This window comes from Chanodichthys erythropterus, chromosome 20, assembly GCF_024489055.1.
Source record: "Chanodichthys erythropterus isolate Z2021 chromosome 20, ASM2448905v1, whole genome shotgun sequence".
NCBI lineage: Eukaryota > Metazoa > Chordata > Actinopteri > Cypriniformes > Xenocyprididae > Chanodichthys > Chanodichthys erythropterus.
This window is the reverse complement of record NC_090240.1, coordinates 36,930,878-36,952,381: the sequence shown is the minus strand read 5'-3', so window position 1 is coordinate 36,952,381 and position 21,504 is coordinate 36,930,878. Positions and strand designations below refer to the sequence as shown.

Sequence of the window (21,504 nt, the reverse complement as noted above, 5' to 3'; positions counted from 1 at the left end):
GGATAGTAAATAAAGCGAGTGACTTTAAAAGCAACTCTTGAGTAATTTGAAACAATCTTGTAATATGTACTGACAGCAGACAAATGTCATAAAAAGATAAAACAATATTAAAGACACTTGAATAATCTGATAACTATAAGAATAACTGCCACATAAACTTATGAAATATTAGACTGCGTGTTCACACTTTTTAAACATGCCTTTATTTATTTTTTTGCTACTTTTTTAAATAGCTTTATATATTGTATTGTTTTACCTTTGTACAAGACTCATGAAATCACAGAAGGTTTCACTGTGAAACATGTTTCGTGTGTGTCATTTCTATCAAGCTGCAATTGTGTAAACTGTGAAAATTTGATATTGTAAAAATTTCTTACACTGTTACACACTCAGCAGGGATGAAATAGGAACTGTTCCATATTCATGATTATGGGCGGAGCTACAGCATCACTGCAAGTGTGTAAAAGACTTCAGTGAAAGTGAAAGTAAGAGATGAACAGGAAGCTTCATCATACAGCACTTCATTTTAGAGACTCTGAAATCAACGACCAGATCTGATATTCACTCTCAGGTAAGTGATTGAAATGTAAGAGCTTGTTCAGTAGTTTAATAGCATGAAGCAGCATCAGATTGTTGGTAAAAAAATTATTTTTTTTTTGGCTGTAAATCAAAGTTTGATTATTTGTGGTCATGTCATATTTTAGAGATTTTAGAAACAGGAAGAATTTAAATTTGGCGGCAAGATGAACAAATTAAAAATCAGAATGTTTTTTCTAGTAAAAAGTCTATTAAACAAAAATGACACCTGGTGCTTACAGATGTTTATTTAGTGGGCTATTTGTTTGGAAAATTACACTTTTACCCCTTTCTGTGTTGTCTTTTATTTATAAAAATATCTTTCATGATTGTATAAAATGGTTTTGTAAAAACTGGTTACATCTGCTGAACTGTGGCTCCCAGATACACATATTTAGTTTCTGTATTTACAGTAGATTCTTCTTCTGCAGCCCAACAGATCTAACTACAGCCGTATGAAGCACATGGCCAGCAGTCTCAGACGGGAAGTTAGAGGCAGAGCTTATAGGCTCAGTGAGGTTAGGGTTAGTGATTTAGGCACTTCCTGTCAGAAACTGCTGTCATATATGCCTGCTCTGACTGCTTGACAGTGGTTCATAGTTTAAGTTGTTATAATGGTTTTTTTTTTAGTTATAATACTTTTTACCCATGCAACATCCATTTTAGAACATAAACTAAATTACTTAAATTATTATTGCACGTAACTTTTTATGAAAGTTGCTCTCTTCAGCAATGTAGATTATATACTGTCATTACTTACCTTTTCAGTCATGGCATCCTCCAGTGGTCCAGCACTAAATGAGGAGCTCCAGTGCTCCATCTGTCTGGAAGTGTTCACTGATCCAGTCACCACTCCATGTGGACACAACTTCTGCAGAACCTGCCTGAGCAAGTGCTGGACAAACAAAAAGATCGGCTTCTGTCCAATCTGTAAAGAAAGAGTTGTCAGAAGACCTGATCTCAAGATTAATAAAACACTCAGAGACCTTGTGCAACACTTTAAGAAGAACCTCAATCTAGGAGAATCTGAGGTGTTCTGTGACTTCTGTGGTGAAAGAAAGCAGAAAGCTGTGAAGTCCTGCCTGACGTGTCAAAGCTCTTACTGTGATGATCATCTGGAGCCTCATCTCAGAGTCCCACGTCTGAAGAAACACAAACTGATCAACGCTGTGGAAAATCTGGAGGATTATATATGCCAGAAACATGAGAGACCTCTGGAGATGTTCTGCAGAGATGATCAGATGTGTGTTTGTCTGTTCTGCACTGAAGGAGAACACAGGACTCACAACACTGTTCCTATAGAGGAGGAGAGTCGAAAGATGAAGGTAAAGAGATACAAGCAAAGCACTTTAAACACACTGTGAAAAGCATCTTTCCTGTATGTTGACACATTTTTTTTAAACAGCCAAAGCTAATAACCTTTCATTATTTGTTTTTGTCAGTTTTTACAACTTGTTGCCATCAAAACTATCAGACATGGACTAAAAGATACAAAACAACAATTTTGAATCTATGGGGTCTTTAAATGGTTTTCAAAATCAATATTCAAATCAGACTTTATCTAAAATGTCTTTTCTCTGTATGTAGAATCAGCTGGTTCAGACACAGACAGATGTTCATCAGATGATCCAGGACAGAATGAAGAAGATTCAAGAGATCAAACACTCAGTAGAGCTGAGAAAAGTGAGTGCAAGTTAAAACAATGCAAAATCTAAAACATCTTAGGTTACGTATGTAACCATAGTTCCCTGAGAACAGGGAATGAGACTCTGCGTTGAATCGCATTGGTGGAACCGTCACTCGTGACAGGTGTTCGAAATGCCAAGAACCACAACACTCCAATCCTATTGGCCGGCGACAGCCTATGATGTCATTAAGGCACGAACCATGCCATATAAAGGGAGCGCCTGCGGAAGCAGTCAACACCTACTCGTCTTTGAGGGACTGTTCAGCAGGCAGCCCGAAGCATGGCAACGCAGAGTCTCGTTCCCTGTTCTCAGGGAACTATGGTTACATACGTAACCTGAGACGTTCCCTTTCGAAGGGAACTTCAACTCTGCGTTGAATCGCATTGGGGAACGATATACCCATGCCGCCATGCTGAAGGAGAGTGCATGCCAAAATGTCTGGACAAACGTCCGGCAGTTCCAGAGAAAAGCTGGGAGCAACTCTCCAAGTCTGTCAGTGACAGCATTCCCTATGGCCAACAGCACAAGCTGAGCCTAAAAGAGGCCTTCCGCAGAAAGCCTTCCAAGGCTGCTCAAGTCATCTGGGACCAGCAATCCATGGAAAGTGGTCCCTTAAAAGGAATGTGGCCAGGAAACCAAACGAAACCCCGGCCAGTCACTAGAGGGGAACAAAGTCACCCTCAGTGCCACCAAGGAGGCCGTACTAATCTAGCAAAAGCCAAACATAGTCTGGGCCAGCCCTATCTGATACACAGAATCTCCAAAGCGCATTCTTCAAAGAAGAGAGCAGATAAGAGTGACTGCGAAAGAGCAGTAAGCAACTCAAACCCACGCGCAGAGATGGGCATCCTGGAGAGCGGAACTCAGCTGAGTGCTAAAAACCCTCGTATTGAGGGGAGTATAATCCACTCGTCCTAGGATCTACTCAGTGTCTGATAAAGCACTGAGGAGGCTGTGCGCTAGAAAAACCCTGGTACAGGGGAGCACAAACCAGCCTAGGGCTAGTCTGAATGGGAGACTTCATAGAAGTCAACAACCAGTGACCAGCTTAGGGAGCTAAGCACAATTACACAGTTAACCCAAAGGGAAGTACGAAGCTCAACCTAACAGACAGACCATACTGTAGGCACATAGTCATGGAGGCCGACCAGAAGGGGCCTACAACATAACTAAAGTTCTTACAAATGAACTAATATCACACCAAGAACCCAGTTCGTATGGTGGAATTCAGGATGACCCATAAGGCCATTCGACTGAAAACAGCATGCTGAGAACATGACCAACCAATTAGGTAGCTGTGAGTGCCCACAAAACAGTCCGTTCAACACAATCTAATGAGCAGTGTACTCGGTAAAAGCACCTTTTTACTCTTTAAGCAAGAGCAGTACAGCATACGCCAGCACACGCTAAAGAATATAATATAACCTCAGCAGACAGGTGGCATCAGCTTGTGGCAGTGTTATCAAGGATCAGGCTAAACAGACCGACTACAAAGGAGGTCATCAGTCAGCCCGAGCCCTGGCCAACCAGTGACACAAAACCCTATTTACTGTTTTCAGTAAAATTGTAGAGAAAACACTCAGAAAGGTACATGCCAGAATGCTACCAAAGGAGGCCCTTAAGGCCAACCCGTCACACGCGGCATCAGCTAGCGGCCACTAAAGTTCTAGGAGCAAAATAGAACCGAGTAACAAGCAAGGTAGCTACTTAGTTCAACTAGAGCTAAAGGAAACCAAGCTCAAGGAAGCAAATGCATAAAACCAGACAAACAGTTGGTTTTAACACAAGAACTCGCCTTGAGAGGCAAGCCACTCAGAAAATGTACTCAGTAAAAGCACCTTTTACTCTCTAAGCGAGAGGAGTACAAAGCCAAACTCCAGCGTGATACATAGGAGGCCTGCGAAGGCCTACAACCCGTAAACACGCAGCATCAGCTAGTGGCAATCATGACCCATCCATGGTGATGAGTCACATATAAACCCACACAAAGCTGTGCCAACATGCAGACTGTAAGGAGGCCATGGTGGGGCCTTCTACCTCTATGAACACATGGCATCAGCCAGTGGTAGCTTCATGACTAAGACCAGCCAGCAGGCCAAGTACTCGAGAAAACTCTTAGATAAGAGAAGTACACACTGCATCGCAGAACTCTTCAAGAGGCCTGACCTAGGGCCTACTCATACAGAGGTGGGCGTGGACGATGGCGGCATGAGTCATAAGACATGACTCAACCATGGAACGAGTCTAGATTTAACCAACCCAGCTGGGCCAACACAGAGGTTACAAAGGAGGCCTGGCAAGGCCTACTACTTTTAGCACCATTTCTATTCCTTATGTTCTATTTTTATTATTCTTCTTTATGTAAAGCACTTTGAATTACCATTGTGTATGAAATGTGCTATACAAATAAAATTTGCCTTGCCTTGCCATGTGGCACCAGCAAGTGGTCATATACAAGACCCGAGCTCAAAAATGGACCAGCACTAAACCCTAAAATTACTGAGGATAACTAGCTTACCCGATCTGAGCTTAGGTGTACACATTCCAACAGGCAATGTACATAGTACACCTAAACATGCTATCATGGTCTAAGGGAGGCCCACAAGGCCTACCACCTCAAACAAACATGAGCATAAGCCTGAGGCAGTGCTAAGATACGTGAGCCAACTCGTGATTGTAAACCAACAGTGCCCGAGAAACAAGCTGTATAAGAAAGAGGCTACCCATAAAGAGCCAACAATCTAACAGCACATGTAAAACAGCTGCTGTGGTCATGATTGACTGGGAGCTAACAGAGATCATTTCTATTCTAACAGAATAAGACTCTCTACACTCAACCTGAGTGTGCATCCAACAGGTGATGCACTCAGTGAAACACAAACCCTAACCGGGGAGTACAACAAAACACCACGTTCATAGATAGAGGCTAATCACAGCCTGCTATCACAGAAACAGGCGTTAACCTGTGGCAGCACTAGAGTAAGCTCACATATGTATGTAGGGCTAAAGCTTAGAACCCCAAAGCAAACGCAAATGCTTTGTAATACATGCCATCCAAACAGGATAAATGTTTCCACAAAACAGATCTGAGATCTGTATTGAACCCTTGAGATCGAAAGCTAAAACCATTTAGCACCGTATGCTCAAACTTGAATATAATTCAAGGGGATCATGTGAAGACATTATAAGCATGACAAAGTTCTAAAAAGTGGGGCCTAGCAGCACTGCATAACTTATCTTCTCAAAGATAAGGGCCTACCACCTGGGAAAAACAGCACCAGGAAGTCTAATAACAGCCTATAACCTTAGCTGTTAACCTCAGCCATAGCATCCTACATTTTCACATCGAAGGGGAAATGGGCATACGGCCAGCAACTCCCTCAGGAGGAGGCCAGAACTAGGAACTATACAACCTCAGGGGGATAGTGATAATAAGGGTGATGTGACAAACAAACACCTAAACCTAGCTCTAGCCTAGCCGCTAGCTAAGGCCTACTGGGCCAAGCAAAGCTTGGGCTTCATTTTAAATCCTTCAAATATGAGGAGAAAATGAAGCACTGCAAGCAAACAGTGTAAGGCGGCCAATAAGCCGTCCTGCACACAAATAACTGAAGCGACGAGTGTTAACTCAAACCAAACTAAAGTATTAGCTGAGAAGCTACTCTAACATAGGAGGCTACAAAATAGCGGCCATAAAGCGGCCTGCATGTTTTGAAAACTAGCCAACCTAATGCTACAGTTATTTAGCCCAAAAGAACCCCTTCTGGATTTACTGACTACATGCTCAGGAAAGCTATACAGGAAAACAAGGTCTACAGTTTTTATAAACATAAAAATATAGACCCAGTTTACCTTCCTGTGGCTCATAGAATGAAAATTTTCCCTCCTTATTTTAATGCATGAAGAGGGATGAAATCAAAAGTTCTTTTAAGCCTAAAAGCACTTTTCACTATCAAGCCAGAAGGCAGCCTTTAGAAAGAATATTATCAAAAGGCCAGACGACAGCCTAACTGTAAAAGAAACAACTAAGCAAGTAGAAAGATCTCAAACTCAGGAGGCGGAGGAAGAAGGGGAAAGGGCAAATGCAATGTTGCCTCCACAACGAGAGGGAATTGATCACAGACGCTATTGGTGTACGTGATCAATCACTTCCTCAAACCTGCTTCTTTCTCCTCTGCGCCTGCTCTGAAAGGAGGAGGCACCTGAGCGGCCATACTGAACCTCTGGCCCTGTCTCAGAGCCTCAGCTCGAGATGGGCCAGCCTCCTGATAAACTACATGCTCAGAAAAACTATACAGGAAAACAAGGTCTTATTTTAAAAACATAAAATAGACCCATCTCATATTCCTGCGGCTAAAAGACCGAAGATCCTAATACTCTCTTTTTGACATGAAAAAGGATAGAATCTAGGGTTCTTTTAAGCCTAAAAGATCAGGCAGAAATAATTACTATGGGCCCAGCTATCAGTCTGATCATAAGTAGTACTGAGCCTGATATAAAATATATACATATACATGCATATAAACACATACATACTATGTATGTATATATACACACGTGCATATATATATATATATATATATATATATATATATATATATATATATATGGGAGGTGAAAGGAGAAGAGGAGAGGGTAGATATAAATCGCCCCTTAAATAGCTGGGGAATCAATTACAAACACAATGGTGTTTACAATCGATCACCCATTACTCTCGCTTCTTCCTCCTTCCGTCTGTCTGGCTCAGATCCAAATCTGAATGGCTAGGGGGGTTTTCCATGCCCTCCCGATCTCAAACGCGGAGATCAGGAGAGAGTGGAAAGTCTATGGGAGCTGCAACATTCATGGACAGAAAGGAACCATTCGTTGAGCCGTCCGCACACAGCCCCTTTCTTAACGTGCTCTCACGGCAGCTGCAGCCCGCCGAAAAGCGCGTCCCAAAACACAGCAGCTCCACACACCCAGCAGCCAGAGGAGCACTCGCTATTGGATGCGATGATGTCAAACACGGACGTCACTGTCATCCAGCCAATCATCCTCACCAGCCCCGGGGAAGCCGAGAGAGATAAGAATTCTCTCAAACTTCCCAACGAGCTCACCTGCGAGCCCTATGATTGCAGCCACTGTATTGCCTCAGCACACACGGGGCTAGAATCACCAGGCACAGATGCAGACACCTCCTCCCTTGGGAAGAGTGTCAAACGAGAACGGAGCGTCCCGATAGGAGAGACGCTCACAGTGGGCAGTAGACAAACACACAGACGGGCGCCCTCAAGCACCGTCTATGCGTTCGCTCCTCTCCAGACAGAAAAACGCCAGAAACGTGTAAATCAAGTGTCAAACCCCTAGGTCACAGATGAACACATTCTCCTGAACGTTTGTAAGACATAAATAGAGTAATTCCTACCGGAGTTATGAAACAATGGCATGAACAAGACAGTCCCGAAAAGACGAGAAGATGTTGACTGCTTCCGCAGGCGCTCCCTTTATACGTCATGGTTTGCGCCTTAATGACGTCATAGGCTGTCACTGGCCAATAGGATTGGAGTGTTGTGATTCTTGGCATTTTGAACACCTGTCACAAGTGACGGTTCCCCAAAGCGTATTCAACGCAGAGTTGAAGTTCTCTTCGAAAGGGAATGCATTATAATATTTTGATCTGCTTAATAAATTAGATTAAAAAAAAGGCCAGTAGATGAAATGAGAATTTCTATTTTTTAGTAAACTATCCCTTTAAATATGTAAATACATAATAAACAAATCTGCTACTTGGTCTTATAGAGAAACACAGAGAAAGAGAAATCATCCAGTGTTGAGATCTTCACTGATCTGATCCGCTCTATTGAGAGATGTCAGTCTGAGCAGCTGAAGATGATGGAGGAACAGCAGAAAGAAGCAGAGAAACAGGCTGAAGATCTCATTAAAGAGCTGCATCAGGAAATCACTGAGCTGAAGAAGAGAAACACTGAGCTGGAGCAGATCTCACACACTGACGATCATCTCCACCTCATACAGGTCTGTGAATTTGTAAGGCGTGTGTTTTGGAGAAAAAGGGATAGCTAGTCTGACTCGAGTTGCAGCAGAAACACTCTGTTCACAAACCTGATGAGCTGATTGTAAAACGTAATAAAGTGAAAATAAAAAAAAGATTTAACCGTAAGAAAGGTACTATGTAAAACATTAAAATAAAAAATAACATATTTAATAGTCCTCTCTCTCCTGCTGTAGATGAATTCATTCCTGTCCAGTCGTCCACACAACAAGAACTGGACTGAGATCAGGATTGACTCTGATGTGGATGTGATTCCTCTGAAAAGAGCTCTGACTCTACTGAAGAAAACTCAAGAGACACTAAATGAAAAAATCATCCAAACTAGTATGTGAATTTTAAATACAATGTATAGATTTTTTTTGGCCAGTAATCTAAGAAAATTATTATTATTTTTTTTTTCCAAAAAATACTCTGGGGTTAAATCCAATTTAAGCATCGGTGGCATACGGTGATCACTGCTGATAATGTTTTTCTCACTCTACAAAGGATCAATGTTAGTGACTGTTATGGTTGCTGGTACACGCACGACACAGAGAAATAGTTAGAAGAGGTCTTTACTAGGAGATAAATGTAACGTATATAAATACTGAAATGGTAGATGAAAATAATGGACCAATATCAGAAGAACTAAACTCAACTCAGGGAGGAAAATGGTGTGTTCAATGAAACAAACACAAAGTTGCAGTACTCAATGGTGAAATATATTACAATGAAATAAGTTGACAACATTTACAATATTTACATATACACATAGATAGTATTGAATTCAAAATTATTAATGAACAATTCACATGATTCAAAGATTCAAGTGCTGCAACTGTATAGATACCACACACAATGAGCAAAGTTCATCAATCCAGAGGAAAAACTAGTCCATAAAGTCATATGAATGTGCATGAAAGTTTGTAATAAAGATATGTGAAGGTGTATAAGTGTATAATGGTGTGCGAGGGTGTGTGAGGGGAGCAGCTGCAGTGCCTCCTACCACACCGGCAGATGCTTGCACTCTCAGTCTTTGGTTCAGGGCCTAGTAGCTCGCCATCAATACAAGAAACCTGGCCTGTAAGCAGGACCAAGCAATAAATAACACTTTACATAAATCACATAATCATACAATATCATAATATCATCATATTGTCATATTCCATCATTATCATGTACATGATTCAAAGTTATCCTGCATATAGCAACATAATTCAACAATCTACAAGAGTACTCTATAATTAACATATAAATAGTTTCAACTTTCATCTCAATATTAAATAGTAAACCATTTCATAATCAGTAACATCAATATTGCTATAAATGTCAATAGTAGTGCCTTGTTCATATAAAATCGATATAATTAAGCACACAATACTATATATATATATATATATACACACACACACACACATCAATACAATAACAACCACAGCCAGCGCCAGCACCGGCTAACAGATTCACATGCCATACACAAAAGCGCTAGCATTAGCACCGTATAATACAAACAAATGACACTCACCAGTTCTCGTATCATTAAATCACTCAACACAGCACAGTCTCAACCAAACCGGAGGCATCTAAAAAGGTTGGCAGGCATAACAGTTCAAAACCGGCAGTCTAATGAGTCAATATAAAACATTTACAGGGTTAAACGCCTACCTGCAGCAGCACAACACATCGACTCCCACACACACACACAAAACAATAGCGCGCCGTCATATTTAAAGGGAAATGACGCGGCCTCTGTCAAATCTCGCGATACTTGCATGAATCTCGCGATAGCGTGAACAGTGGGGAGTCGTGAGAGGAGAAAGTAAAAGCAGGAAAAACCAGGGTTACATCCTCCCCTCGTTAAATCATGCACGTCCTCGTTGCATAGTAATTACAAGAGTATCACAGGTTAGAAAAAGTGTCTGCTGCAGCAGCGTAACCAAGGGCCTCTGTATAAGCATTAGACAAACTATGAAAAAGAGTTTGAACTACTGAGATTAAGGGGTTACCCAAGGCTGTATATTGAAAGCGTTGGGGCGGTTGGCGCTGCCGACCTGAACGTCTAGGTGCTACATCAGATCTCACTATATCACTAGGAGTAGTAGCAAGACTCTTAATATCAGGACCCACAGATGACTCAGATTGGACCGCCCCATGATCTTCAGCCTCAGGCTCCAGAAACACTTCAGCTTCAGGCACATCGATAAGTATCTCTTCCACAGGTAACTCCATCTCTCTCTTAGCATATTCATTCATCGGTTCAAGTAAGGAAATTCCAGGCTCTTCCACCACAGTTTCTCCTACCAGAGTGTCTACATCACCGCTGGTCATTGATAAACCTTCACCACTAATTGGCCTAGACTCTTCAACTTCAGGTAAATGGTTTTCAGGTAATATTTCAATGGAAGATCGAGTAACCAGGCTTTGTGGGGAAGGTAGAACAAAATCAGTGTCACTTGAGGCTGTTGATAAAGTAGACCCCACAATGTCAGGGGTCAGGGTTTCTTGTTCACCCGCTCTTTTCATACTGATCTTCATGGGGAACCGAGAAGAACTCCCAAGGATAGCAGGTTCAGCATACTCTACATCCTCATCCTCAAATATATCAACTAGGTCAGCAGCGTGATTACGACTCTGACTTCGAGTGTGTACTTTTTGAGCAGGAAGATTTTCGGGAAAGTCCTCTGTAGTACAACCCGACAGAAAGCCACAGGGCAAGAGCAGGTCACGATGGAGCGTACGGGTAGGTCCCTTTTTGGTCTCTAGCCTCACAATGTAAACTGGAAGATCCCCAACACGGTTCACAACCACATATACATCTCGCTCCCACTTGTCTGCAAGCTTATGCTTGCCTCGAATTCTAACATTTCGGACAAGGACTTTGTCGCCAGCCTCCAAGCTTGCAGGTTTTACATGTTGATCGAACTGGCTTTTGTTCCTTTTAGCTGACTTCTGAGCATTCTGGGATGAAAGCTTATAGCTCTCCTCAAGACGAGATCTCAAATCCTTCACATACTGGGAATGTGAAGATGATGGAGATTCACGGACAGGCAAGCCAAAAGCCAAATCGACTGGAAGCCGGGGTGATCGTCCAAACAGAAGTTCATAGGGCGTAAACCCTGTTACCTCATTCCGTGTACAGTTATACGCATGAACAAGAGGTTTAACATATTCCCTCCACTTAGCCTTTTGCTTGCTCTCAAGGGTTCCCAGCATGTTTAACAACGTCCGATTAAAGCGCTCAACAGGGTTACCCCTAGGATGGTACGGTGTAGTCCGAGTTTTCTTGATGCCAGCTACATCACAGAGCTCCTTAATCAGCTTAGATTCAAAGTCTGGGCCTTGGTCCGAATGTAGGCGTTCCGGAATGCCGTAACAACTCATGAAGTCATTCCACAGACACTTTGCCACAGTCTTGGCCTTCTGATTCGCAGTTGGAATAGCGACAGCAAATTTGGTGAAGTAATCAGTAAGCACCAAGATATTCTTTGTGTTACTGCTGTCCGGCTCAAGTGTAAGAAAATCCATACATAGCAATTCCAAAGGACGACTAGTTTGAATGTTTACTAGAGGAGCTGCCTTTTCTGGAAGAGCCTTACGTCTTACACACTGACCACAGGTTTTAATGAAGTTCTCAACATTAGCTGCCATTTTAGGCCAGAAGAACCGCTGCCGTACCAAATCAAGAGTTCGCTCTATGCCCATATGCCCCATGTCACTGTGGAGACTCTTCAAGACAATAGAACGCAAAACTGGGGGCAAGACAAGCTGAAGAACAAGTTTATCTTCGTCCTGTCTTCTCCTATACAAAATTCCATCTTCCAGCTCTAACCGATTCCACTCCCGTAACAACAATGCAAGCTCAGGAAGTTCCTCTCGAGCAGTTGTGGGAACCTTTTCTCCCGTTTCGAGCTGATGGATAACTTCACGGATCACTGGGTCGGCACGCTGCTCTTCTCTCAGGTCGGTGTGACTCAAAGGGGAAATGACAGGAAGGCCATATAACTCCTCCATAGCGAAACTATCAGGAATGATATTGGCATGGACTGAAAGTGACTCAACTAGGGTCATATCAATTTGAGGATAGTCAACAGAACAGCATGATCTGACAAGACTGCTCTGACAAACAGCAACCACACTATCAGGGGATATTTCTGCAACTTCACCAGGGTCACACAATTTCTCCACTAGACGACTCACAAGTTTCCACTCTTCACAGCTTGTAGTCTTACAGCTTGTATTCTTATCTAACACTTCTCCATGACAACGCCGAGACAGAGCATCGGCATCAAAATTGTCTTTGCCAGCACGATACTGTATCTTGAAAGAATACGTTGACAGTGCAGCTAGCCATCGATGGCTGGTAGCGTCCAGTTTTGCTGAAGTCAAAACGTATGTAAGAGGATTGTTATCCGTAACAACAGTGAAGTTAGCACCATAGAGATAATCATGAAATTTCTCTGTGACACTCCATTTTAAGGCCAGAAACTCAAGTTTGTGTGCCGGATATCGAGACTCACTCTGAGATAGGCCTCGGCTGGCATAAGCAATAACCCGCAGTTGACCATCCTGTTCTTGGTACAGAACGGCTCCCAATCCGATTGTGCTAGCATCTGTGTGCAGAATGTAAGGCAAATTTGGATTGGCGAACCCAAGGACAGGAGCAGATGTTAACTTGGAAATTACTGTATCAAAAGCAACTTGACAGTCGAACGTCCATCTTTCTCCAAAGGACTGCTTCGGGTCCAAGAACTTCCCAGCGATATTTTTATCTTTAGTAGACCGACGGAAGGGTGCATAACCTTGGGTAAGGACATTGAGGGGTTTCACTATGATGGCGTAATCCTTAATAAACCGCCGATAGTATCCCGCAAACCCCAGGAAGGACCGTAGTTCCCTAAGATTTCGGGGAACTGGCCAGGATTTGAGAGTGGATATTTTCTCTGGGTCCGTTTCAACACCCTTCTCAGACACAATATGTCCAAGGTAACGTACACTGGACTGGAAAAATTTGCATTTTTCAGGAGACAACTTCAAGCCGAATTCAGTCAAGCGGGTAAGTACTCTAAGTAAGCGCTTCTCATGTTCCTCTAAAGTGTCAGAGAAAATAATAATGTCATCCAGAAACACAAGAACTTCCTTGAGGTTTAAATCCCCCATACACCTCTCCATCAGTCTCTGGAATGTACTTGGAGCATTAGTGACCCCTTGTGGCATCCGATTCCATTCCCAGAACCCTAGTGGTGTAACGAATGCAGTTTTAGCTTTGTCGGCTTCATCCATTTGAATCTGATAATATCCAGACTTCAGATCTATAACCGTAAACCATTTGGAACCCGTTAAAGCGGAGAATGACTCCTCAAGATTCGGCAATGCATAAGCATCTTTCACTGTTTGCAAATTCAATTTACGATAATCAATGCACAACCTTACATCGCCATTCCGCTTCCGGACCACCACGATTGGAGAAGCAAAGGGTGACTCTGACTCTCGGATGATACCAGCTTCGAGCAGGTCTCGCAAATGGCTTCGAACAGCTTTAATGTCGCGAGGATGGATTGGCCTAGCTCGATGCTTAAAAGGGGTTTCATCGTGAAGCTTAATATAATGCTTTACCTGGTCTGTACAGCCGAAGTCAAGATCATGATGAGAAAACACTTCAGGCATTTGACTGAGCTTGGATGTTACTCGCTCCTTCCATTCAGGTGGAATAGGAGATTCTCCGAAATTTAACTCCAAAGTATCTTTCTGGGAACCCCCTGGAACTGAAGAGGTTTTTACAGTATGCTGGGCCAGGATAGTGAGTGATGTGTCAATATCGGCAATTATTGTCATTGGTGGGATAAAAACATCTTGCTCGGACTCATTCATAACAAGAACAGGAACCTTGCAGGGAGCATGATTTGGAAGTGTAATGAGACAGCTCTGGACACACAGCCCACCTGGAAGTGGTGATGTAGGATGTTCAATTACAGCCCATTGAACTATAGATGAGCCGTCCACTTTAGCAGAACCTTCCAGAACAATGGTCTGACCAGCGGAAATCAAAACTGGCTTCTGGCTCAATAAACTTATAACTCCTGTTCTGCCCACCTGGTTCTGTTGATGCTTCAGTTGCAAGAGCTTTAAGACTGCACAGTATCCTTGGGCTGTGGGTTGGAAACTAGAGTTGTCACTGCTGATATATCGTTCATATAAAGGCTCTAGAGTATTCATGCCAATAAGCACAGGTGAAAAACCCCCAGGATGTGCATCAGGTACAACAAGAGCAAGAGTCTGTACATCAATTTCTTCTCCCAAAAACTCTTTGGGAAAGATTATATTCACCTCTACATAACCTAGATATGGCACTGACTGACCGGCGGCACCCTCAATCTGAAGTAAGTTGTAAAGTGGCTTCACAGGGCAATTACTGAGGCTCTGGTTATAAAAAGAGACTGGAATCGTGGTGACCTGCGAACCGGTATCTAAAAGACAGTGATAATTCTGTCCAGCAATCTGAACAACAGCAAAACACTTTGAGCCCACCAGCCCCTTTGGAAATTGTATGGATGCATTCTTTATCTTGGACCGTGACATTTCTGCACAATTTACAGTCTTCTTTTCTTTCTTGGGACAGGTTTGGTCCCCACTGGCCCCTGTCTGTCCCACAACAGGAACCGGACTCAGTTTAAATGAACAAAGTTGGAGGTATTCTTTTGGTTGCTGGTAAACTGTTTCTTTTTACGAGCAACCAGAGTAGGATTGGGCTCGTTCTCACACTGGGGACGGATGTGACCATCCTCACCACACCGAAAACAATAACCAGGTTTAGGCGGAGTATTTGTGAGTCGTTGAGACTGCTGATTAGTGGCTCTGGCATGTGGCTTGCTGTGGGAGGGAGTCTTGGAAATAGAGCTGGTCTTTGACTGGCTGGCCGTAAGTATGGCTAACTGCCGCTGGACATCAGCTAATTGTTGTGCAAGTTGCTGGGTAATATTAATCAAAGAGGTGACTGCCCTTCCATCTTCGGGATCAGCACGAACAAACTGGGCATGAGATGTAACTTTCTGCCGTGTGGACCCCAGATGTTGCTTCATTCGAAATACTTTTGCTGCCTCCCGATCCTCTTCTGTTCTCAAGAGTAGCAGCAGCTCAGAGAAAGTGGGCGGATAAGTCTTCTTTTGCTTTAACTGAAGTTCAGCAATCAGGGAATTATCCCAGCACCCACGACAGAACTGATTCAACAAATGTCGATTAACTTCAGACTCCACAACCCCTCCTCTTTTCATAGCAGAGTTCAAGACAACCTGGAGCCGTTGGAGGTAAGCAGATGGCTTCTCACCACTGTCCTGAAATGTGTCCATAAATTTAGCAAATAATTCATCCCCATCCTGCACAGGGGCATAGGCTGAATCAAGAGTGCTTAAATACACAGCAGGCAATGTACTAGAACTCAATTGCTTGACCATATCTGCTGCTGGGGGAAGGAGGCTCTCAACTATCCTCCTAGAACGATGGAGATCAGACACAGATGGATCCTTCAACAGCAGTTCTACCCCTGACCGCCAGGTGTCATAATCAGCCTCATGTGAAGGTCTGGGAAGCCGACCTGAGAATACCCTGAGCCGTTGATGATATACTGCATTCTCCTCATTCTTTACAATATGCTCCACTACATAACGCTGGACCTCAGGTGGATTGACATCAATGCTGGAAGTTGACTGCCTGTACTCCGGGTGCATGGAATCAGAAGGATCATTGTGGGGCTCAGTGGCTGACCTGGCAGCATCAGTGGCTGATGGGGACTGAATTGATTGCTTCACAGATGGCTCTGTCAATGCAGCTGACTCTGTGATGGGTAGCTCTTTCACATGAGTTGCAGAACGGAGCTCGGGTACTGAAAGTCCAATCTGAGTCATCGTTGTTTTAAGCACTTCTTTGTAATCCACCCCAGTTAATTTTGCTAAATTCTGCAAATCAGACAAATATAACATGGTTTTAGCTTTAGCAAAATGCTCAGTACAAACAGTGGATAACTCTAAAATGCAACATGTATATGTCTTTTTAGCAGAGACAAATGTGTAAGGTAAAGTGGGACGCAATACATCCAAAGCGGCACCACTAGCATATTCAACAACAAACATACCATTAAACTCAGATTCTTTTTCAGAAATAGTCTCAGTCCTACTAATTAAACCATATTGGTCTAAAAACTCAATAACTTCATTGCCTCCCAGTTCTGTTATGCCCTCCACCAGCACAGCATTGGGTAATTTGATACCACGTTTCAAAAACACATCCATAATTGCCACTGAACTGCAATAACTCAACTCAAAATGTACATTAAACACCCCAATTCCTCCTGGCTGGCTCGCCAAATGTAACGTATATAAATACTGAAATGGTAGATGAAAATAATGGACCAATATCAGAAGAACTAAACTCAACTCAGGGAGGAAAATGGTGTGTTCAATGAAACAAACACAAAGTTGCAGTACTCAATGGTGAAATATATTACAATGAAATAAGTTGACAACATTTACAATATTTACATATACACATAGATAGTATTGAATTCAAAATTATTAATGAACAATTCACATGATTCAAAGATTCAAGTGCTGCAACTGTATAGATACCACACACAATGAGCAAAGTTCATCAATCCAGAGGAAAAACTAGTCCATAAAGTCATATGAATGTGCATGAAAGTTTGTAATAAAGATATGTGAAGGTGTATAAGTGTATAATGGTGTGCGAGGGTGTGTGAGGGGAGCAGCTGCAGTGCCTCCTACCACACCGGCAGATGCTTGCACTCTCAGTCTTTGGTTCAGGGCCTAGTAGCTCGCCATCAATACAAGAAACCTGGCCTGTAAGCAGGACCAAGCAATAAATAACACTTTACATAAATCACATAATCATACAATATCATAATATCATCATATTGTCATATTCCATCATTATCATGTACATGATTCAAAGTTATCCTGCATATAGCAACATAATTCAACAATCTACAAGAGTACTCTATAATTAACATATAAATAGTTTCAACTTTCATCTCAATATTAAATAGTAAACCATTTCATAATCAGTAACATCAATATTGCTATAAATGTCAATAGTAGTGCCTTGTTCATATAAAATCGATATAATTAAGCACACAATACTATATATATATATATATATACACACACACACACACATCAATACAATAACAACCACAGCCAGCGCCAGCACCGGCTAACAGATTCACATGCCATACACAAAAGCGCTAGCATTAGCACCGTATAATACAAACAAATGACACTCACCAGTTCTCGTATCATTAAATCACTCAACACAGCACAGTCTCAACCAAACCGGAGGCATCTAAAAAGGTTGGCAGGCATAACAGTTCAAAACCGGCAGTCTAATGAGTCAATATAAAACATTTACAGGGTTAAACGCCTACCTGCAGCAGCACAACACATCGACTCCCACACACACACACAAAACAATAGCGCGCCGTCATATTTAAAGGGAAATGACGCGGCCTCTGTCAAATCTCGCGATACTTGCATGAATCTCGCGATAGCGTGAACAGTGGGGAGTCGTGAGAGGAGAAAGTAAAAGCAGGAAAAACCAGGGTTACATAAACAGGAATACACAGGAACATATACCAACTTGACATGAACAATACCAGACAACACAGGACTGGAAACACAGGGCTTATATACAAGGGATAACAAGGAGGGTGATATGGAACAGCTGGGTGTGATGATTGTGGTGATCAGTTGCCATGGTGACTAACTGGTGGCGGGAAATGGAACAACAAGAAGTCCAAAAATGATTCCAGAACAGAGTGCACATGTAACATATCGCCCCCTCCCGGAAAGGCGCGTCCTCGCGCCGTGGAGAGGGGAAGAAGAAGAGATGGAGCAGATAATGTAGGAGGCGGTTCGGGAGGCGGACGGCTATCCGGGAGGAGGCGAAGAGCAGGAGTCCAGGGCGGTGCAAAAATCCAGGGAGGTGCAGGTGGTGGTGAAGTCCAGGTGGTAGCCTTGAGCAGAGGAGTCCAGATGTTGCTCCAGGCCACAGCCAGGACGGCGACCCATGGCGGCGTTGCTGGAGGGAGGAGCCGAGGTGGTGAATTGCTCCAGACAACCTTGGGGAGGCGTGGAAGCAGTGCAGCCGATGTAGAGGGATCCTTGGACGAAGACAGAGAGCCGAAGGAGCGGAGTGATGCCGATGACCTCTGAGTCCGCGACGACGTCCTCGCGACGGCCCCCCGAGGCAGCAGCAGGGTACCGGAGGGCTGAGGTGGAGCTGGAACGACTGAGGGCCGAGGCGGAGTCTGAGGGAAGGCAGAGCCCAACGGAGCCGTAGGGGTGGAGGGTCGGAGAAACTCGAACGACCCGTAAGTCCGTGGCGAAGTGATGGCGATGACTGACCCAGGCGGAGTCGCAGGACCGAGGGAGTCCAGTGGAGCCGAACGCTCGATGGTCACTGCTGTAGACGAGGGTGGCAGGAGCAGAGACGGAGGAGTCAGGACGATGAGTCGAGGTGGAACGATGTGACCTGAGGCTGGAGGCGGAGCCACAGGATCCTCATCGCCTGAGGCTGGCTCACAGCAGGCCCCAGGTGTAGCCACGCCACTGAGAGGAGGCTGGAGTAGAGCTGAGGGCGTGATGTGAGGCTGGGTAGCAGGCAAGGTTGTGGGCTGGAGAACAGGCAGAAAAGCAGAGGGACTAGGACAAACAAAGTCATTAACAGGGTTTTGGAGAGGAGGTGGGAGAGGGAGGCTGAGCGGGACCATTTCATCCAAAATGAAAATGACAGTTTCAGGAGGTACTAACTGAGATAAGGAATCTTCTCCAAAGTCATAATCTATAGCGCTTGCCTGGAACTCACTCTCAGTGGCGGGAGTGTGGGCGGGGCTCCCATCCAACCCATCTTCATCTTCCACACTGTCTCCCTCGGTGAGACTCACACACCTGGTCAGACACGCTGGGCTCCGTCTCCATGGCGATGTTATGCTCAGTCGTTCCACTGGTCGCTGGCTCCTGCATCGCGGTGGAGGTGGGCTCTCTGTCTTCGGTGGAGTTGCGCTGACTTTCCACAACCTCAAAAGTTTACAATGACTACAGTAGTTACTAGAGAGTTATCATGCTTTTCACTTTAGAATACAAGTCATTACTTGTGGGTTACCAAGGCCTTTACTCTAGAATTAATTATACATTATTCAATATTCACATTAATTACGAACCTGTATATAGTAGTTCTTAGTAGTTCTCTGGGAGGTATGAAAAAAACAGTAGTTACTGATTAGTTAATAGTGAACTACCACCTTTGACTGAGCACTATTACTTACTAATTTATTAATCAGAGTTTCTTGTTAGTTAAAAGTAGTTACTAGAGTGTTAATAATGCATTACTCATTTGTTCCTGTGTAGTTATTCATTAATGAAGGATCAGTATTCTAAAGTGTTACCGATAAAAGTATAATAAAAGACTCACTAAACCCAGTAGTTCTATCCAAACTTTAACTCACATCACAACCAGCTAACCAGTATTACTTTAACTTACTTTAGAGACATGTAAGTTACATGATGTAACTATCTGTGTACAAACACAAATACATAACCAGAACTCACTACATTACACTGGTGCTTCCAAAAAGAAAAACAAAATGTTAATCTGAAATTATTCCTATAGATAATTAATCATTTTATTGTCATCTGTGTTCACAGAGTTGAAGTTTGTGCAGAAGTTTGCAGGTACAGTGTGACTGACAGTATTTTCTTTAATACATTTATAGACAAAAATTAAATTCACTTGATAATCTGTATTATATACTGTATCTAAAAATATTTTGTCTGAAATTGATTGATAATGTCTGATCTCTCTCAGTGGGTGTGACTCTGGATCCTGATACAGTGAATCCATATCTCATCCTGTCTGATGATGGAAAACAAGTCAGTCATGGAGACATTAAGCAGAATGTCCCAGAAAACCCAAAGAGATTAGATCAGGTTATTTGTGTTCTTTCAAAGCAGGGATTCAGTTCAGGGAGATTTTACTATGAGGTGCAGGTGAAGGGAAAGACTGAGTGGGAATTAGGAGTGGCCAGAGAATCCATTAACAGAAAGGGGTCAATCACATTGACTCCTGAGGATGGATACTGGACTGTGATTCTGGAGAATGAAAATCAATATATAGCTTGTGATAATCCTGTTGTCTCTTTATCTCTGAGAGTGAAACCTGAGAAGGTGGGAGTGTTTGTGGATTATGAGGAGGGTCTGGTCTCTTTTTATGACGTGGGCTCCAGATCTCATATCTACTCTTTCACTGGTCAGACTTTCACTGACAAACTCTATCCGTATTTTGGCCCAGGCGATAATGATGAAGACAAAAACTCAAATCCACTAATCATCACACCTGTCTCACCTTTAATGTATTAGAATATGTAAATAAAACCCAAAAAATAATTTGCACAAACCACAATCAAGTATATTTTACTTACAGTTATAAAGAAATTAATGTGATATAAAAAAATGTGTGCAAAACAAGAACTGTATATTCAGGCCTTTAAAAAAAATCAGCCACTGACAAAACATCAACTATAATGAAATATTTTTTTGAGTTACATGTTGTTTTTATTTCATCACGGCTACATTTGAATGGCCAATGTGTTACGAGCCTATATGTTTCTAATCAACACAATGATTTGTTTGCTTTTCTCTTTCATTTATACTTAATACATATCTGTAGCTTTTGATACTATGAAATTTTACATAATTTGATTTAATATTATATGGTGAAATTTTACATGATACATTTCCAAACTTTGTTTTATATGTTTTTTAAAGGAAATCTCTGAAGCCATTTTCTCTCTCCTCTGCAGCAGTGAACATTGAATTACTTGTGAAATGTTGAGGTTTTTGGTTGACAATGGAAGAACTACAAAATCTGAATAAAGACATGTTCAATTGTTTAAGTGATTTTGCTCATAATCTAAACAGCTTGCTAATCATGCAAAAACACATTGGAGAATGATTCAAGCTCATGAACATCTGCTCACATAAACAAATAAATGTGATATGAATAAAACATGGAGGATCTTTGTTGTTGAATCAGTTTGAAATGACTGAATTATTAAATATACATGAAACGCTCTGCATTCCCAATCCCTCTATCCGGAACAAAACGTTCCTCAACACTTGTGACAGCAGGTTCTGGAACATGATC

General features: G+C 42.6%; 1 protein-coding gene across 3 annotated transcripts; it reads left to right on the top strand.

Annotated features, from left to right (window-relative positions):
• The first annotated feature begins 402 nt into the window (after positions 1–402).
• On the top strand, positions 403–21,458 carry LOC137009770 (E3 ubiquitin-protein ligase TRIM39-like). 3 transcript variants are annotated; one of them, XM_067372261.1, is made up of 8 exons: positions 403–571; positions 990–1,094; positions 1,345–1,901; positions 2,164–2,259; positions 8,046–8,279; positions 8,493–8,640; positions 20,007–20,033; positions 20,167–21,458. In XM_067372261.1, the coding sequence occupies exons 3-8, from the start codon at positions 1,347–1,349 to the stop codon at positions 20,715–20,717; spliced, it is 1,611 nt and encodes a 536-aa protein (XP_067228362.1). In that variant the 5' UTR covers positions 403–571; positions 990–1,094; positions 1,345–1,346; the 3' UTR covers positions 20,718–21,458. The 3 variants fall into 3 exon arrangements, with proteins under 3 accessions (XP_067228362.1, XP_067228364.1, XP_067228363.1); XM_067372262.1 differs by having other exon boundaries at positions 543–571; positions 993–1,094; XM_067372263.1 differs by lacking the exon at positions 990–1,094.
• Positions 21,459–21,504: the final 46 nt, after the last annotated feature.